The sequence below is a fragment of the Mirounga leonina genome, unplaced genomic scaffold (genome assembly GCF_011800145.1).
Source record: "Mirounga leonina isolate KUSES-001 unplaced genomic scaffold, KU_Mleo_1.0 Mir_454, whole genome shotgun sequence".
NCBI lineage: Eukaryota > Metazoa > Chordata > Mammalia > Carnivora > Phocidae > Mirounga > Mirounga leonina.
Window position 1 is genome coordinate 7,334,402 of NW_023270763.1, and position 3,452 is coordinate 7,337,853.

At 55.6% G+C, this 3,452-nt stretch overlaps 1 protein-coding gene across 1 annotated transcript; it reads left to right on the forward strand.

The window, feature by feature from the left end:
- The first annotated feature begins 1,825 nt into the window (after positions 1 to 1,825).
- On the forward strand, positions 1,826 to 2,983 carry POP7 (POP7 homolog, ribonuclease P/MRP subunit). Its single transcript, XM_034988532.1, has 2 exons — positions 1,826 to 1,968; positions 2,277 to 2,983. The coding sequence occupies exon 2, from the start codon at positions 2,287 to 2,289 to the stop codon at positions 2,707 to 2,709; it is 423 nt and encodes a 140-aa protein (XP_034844423.1). The 5' UTR covers positions 1,826 to 1,968; positions 2,277 to 2,286; the 3' UTR covers positions 2,710 to 2,983.
- The last annotated feature ends 469 nt before the right edge of the window (positions 2,984 to 3,452 follow it).

A 3,452-nucleotide genomic window follows, 5' to 3' on the forward strand; every position in this document is an offset into this window, starting at 1 on the left:
CTTGCTAGATGCTTATCAACTTTATTGATCTTTGCAAAGAACCACTTTTTATATTGTTTCTCTATTGTTTTCGTGTTCAGTTTTATTGGGTTTTGTTCTTTATTATTTCCTCACTTCTCTTCCCTTTGGGTTTATTTGGCTCTTCATTTTCTAGTTCCTTGAGGTGGAAGCTTAGATTAGACTTCCGTTGTTTTAAAAATACCCTTCAGTGTTTCCAGAATACTCGTTGGTTCCCTGAAGAACTCCTGTTTATCCATCAAAACTCAGCTCAGGGGCACCTGGGTGGCTCAGTCTGTTAAGCGTCTGCCTTCAGCTCATGTCATGATCTCAGAGTCCTGGGATCGAACCCTGCATCCAGCTCCCTGCTCTGCGGGGAGCCTGCTTCTCCCTCTCCCTGCAGTTCCCCCTGCTTGTGCGTGCTCTCTCTATATCAAATAAATAAATAAAATCTTAAAACAACTCAGCTCAAATGTCACTTCTCAGGCAGAATAGGGTTGTGGCCAGCCTTTCCTCCTCACCTCCACATAAACCCCCAAACTTGTGATTAATGAAAGAATCTGAAGCTAAAAGGAGTACAGGATTTAAATGGTGCTGGGAGCAAAGTTCTCAGGAACCTGACCCCCTTCCAACCTCCAGTCAAATGGGGCCATAAAAATGCCAACTCCCATGTGTAGGCTTACAGTTCACAAGGTTATACTGGGTTTCACAGTTGCAAAACAGGAATTATCATCCCCATTTGAGTGTTGGGGCAACTCAAGCAGGGAATAGTTCTAGGTCCCCAGTGCAGGTCTAACTCATTTTTTTTTTTTTTTTAAGATTTTATTTATTTATTTGACAGAGAGAGACATAGTGAGAGCAGGAACACAAGCAGGGGGAGTAGGAGAGGGAGAAGCAGGCTAACCGCGGAGCAGGGAGCCCGATATGGGACTCGATCCCAGGACCCTGGGATCATGACCTGAGCCGAAGGCAGACGCTTAACGACTGAGCCACCCAGGCGCCCCAGGTCTAACTCATTTTTGAAGGGAACTCTCCAGAAGCTATACCAGTCTGGCCAGAGGAAACTCCTCCCTACTGGCCCTTGGGAGCCACGAACCACCAGGCGCCGTCCCGCCCTGACCGCCAGGGGGCGCACGTCCCTGCTGGGGTGGGCAGAGGCCGATGAGCTAGCTGGGGGGGACAGGTTGAGGGGTGTGGGTGGGTCAGCGTGCTCTGGGGGGAGCCGTGAAAGTAGGGCCTACGGCTCATAGCTTGGGGCCCCAAGGGCTGACTTGGGGGGGAGGTCAGCCCTTGCGAGAGATAGGGGAGAAGGACGGGTCCCCGTGTCCTACAGGGGAGACCAGAGGCGGCGGCGTCTGCCGAGCGCCCGGCCTCACCCCTCAATCCCCCCCTCGGTCTCTGGGCAGCAGGGACCTTGGGCGGGAGATCGGCTCTGCCAACTCTGCCACGCCTCCTCTAACCAGAGGTACTGCAATGGACGCGGGAGTCCAGACTTGCCTTTAGGTCCCTTCACCTTCTTGAACCCTCCCGGCTGTCTTTGTAAGCCCCTACCTCAAATCCTCCACGCTTCTAGAAAAGTCTCCTCTCTCCCTTTCTCCCCTTCAGGACCCCTCCGTGGGCCAAGAACTTGGACCGGCCTAGGAAAGCTTACCCTCCCGGGCTTTGACTTAGTACACGCCTCCTGCCTCCGCACCCCGCCTGCGTGGCGTACACATGGTGGAGCCGGTCTCCCAGCGCTCTCGCGTTACCTAGACACACCGCACGGTCGCGCGAACGCCCAGAGGGGCGGGGAGAACGGAGGCCGGGAAGGCGATTCGTGGATCGCGGGGGACGGGCGCGCGTGCGCACTGCGCAGCCCTCGCAGGAGCCCGGAGCCGTAAGGGCGGCCGCAGTCTCGCGATCCTCCAGCGCGCAGCCTTTCTTCTCTTCCTGGGTCCTGCGTGTCCGGCGCCGTACGCTCCGTCCGAGAGGGTGGGCGCAGCACTTGAGTGGCTTGGCCCGGATCGGGCCGCGTGCTCGGGGAGAGGACTGGGGACTGGAGGGTGTAGGCGCGGGGGAAGGGGGCGGGTGGAGGGGCCTGAGGTTGGGGGCGATGCCCTCAATGAATAGGAACTGGGGGTGAGGGAGCTTGAGGTGAGTGGGAGGGGACTGGGGCTGGAAGGCAAGAGGGCAGTTGAGTGCGTCCCCTCCTGTCTGCACCGTTCGGGCTGGAAACGCGGGGGGAAAGGCAGCGAAGTCTCTTGTCACCTCTCTCTGATCTCCTCTCTTCCCCGCGTCAGGGCACACAGCATGGCGGAAAACCGAGAGCCCCGCGGGGCCGTCGAGGCTGAGCTGGACCCGGTGGAGTATACCCTTCGGAAGCGGCTCCCCCACCGCCTGCCCCGGAGGCCCAATGACATTTATGTCAACATGAAGACTGACTTTAAGGCCCAGTTGGCCCGCTGCCAAAAGCTTCTGGACGGAGGGGCTCGGGGTCAGAATTCATGCAGTGAGATCTACATTCACGGCTTGGGCCTGGCCATCAACCGTGCCATCAACATTGCCCTACAGCTTCAGGCGGGCAGCTTCGGGTCCTTGCAGGTGGCTGCCAATACCTCCACCGTGGAGCTTGTCGATGAGCTGGAACCAGAGACTGACACACGAGAGCCGCTGACCCGCATCCGCAACAACTCGGCCATCCACATCCGGGTCTTCAGGGTTGCACCCAAGTAATGGAAATGAGGATGGCCACCTTATCCACCCACCCCCACATAAGTAGGCTCAGATATGGCTCATCTTGTACTGAGTACAGTCATGGACCTCCTACCAGAGCCACGTAAGAAAAAGCCTGTCCCCTTATAGCCCAGAGGACTCTGAACTGCGAGGGAGAGTATTGTCTCTTGTTGGGCCCAAGCAGTGGGTCTTCCCGAGTCTTTGTGATCTGTAACCATTGTCCTAGACAATAAAAACTACCAAGTTGTGTTAGTATGCAGCCGCCCCACCGCCACTGTCTCTCCCCTGTGTAAATTATGTACGGGGAAAGGGAAAGTAGGAACCTTTACAAGTATTTACATACAGGAGGGAACCCCAGGTGTTTCTTGCCTTTGCAGAGAGCATAGATAGTACTACGGACAGTGTAACAAAACAAACTTTAGTACAAGCAAAAGCCTGAGAATCCCAGTGTTTGCTTTAAATTTTTTTGTACTCTCAGAGGCAGGCCGAGTGGATAAGGTATACACTCTTGCCTGCTGAAAGCGCAGCTGGGATGGTTGTAACTCAGGAAGCATCGGGCTTCTTGGTGGCTGTTCCCAGGACGAGGAAGGTGAGCATTTAAAGACGAAGGGAGCAAAGACTGGGACCTCCTTTGTGTCAGGCTCTGTGATAGGGACTAACACACTGCTTCATTTGATTCCCAGTCCTGCTGGGCCCAAGTGGTTCCAAGCAGCTGTGGTCCAGAGCCCTTTAGACCCTCCTGG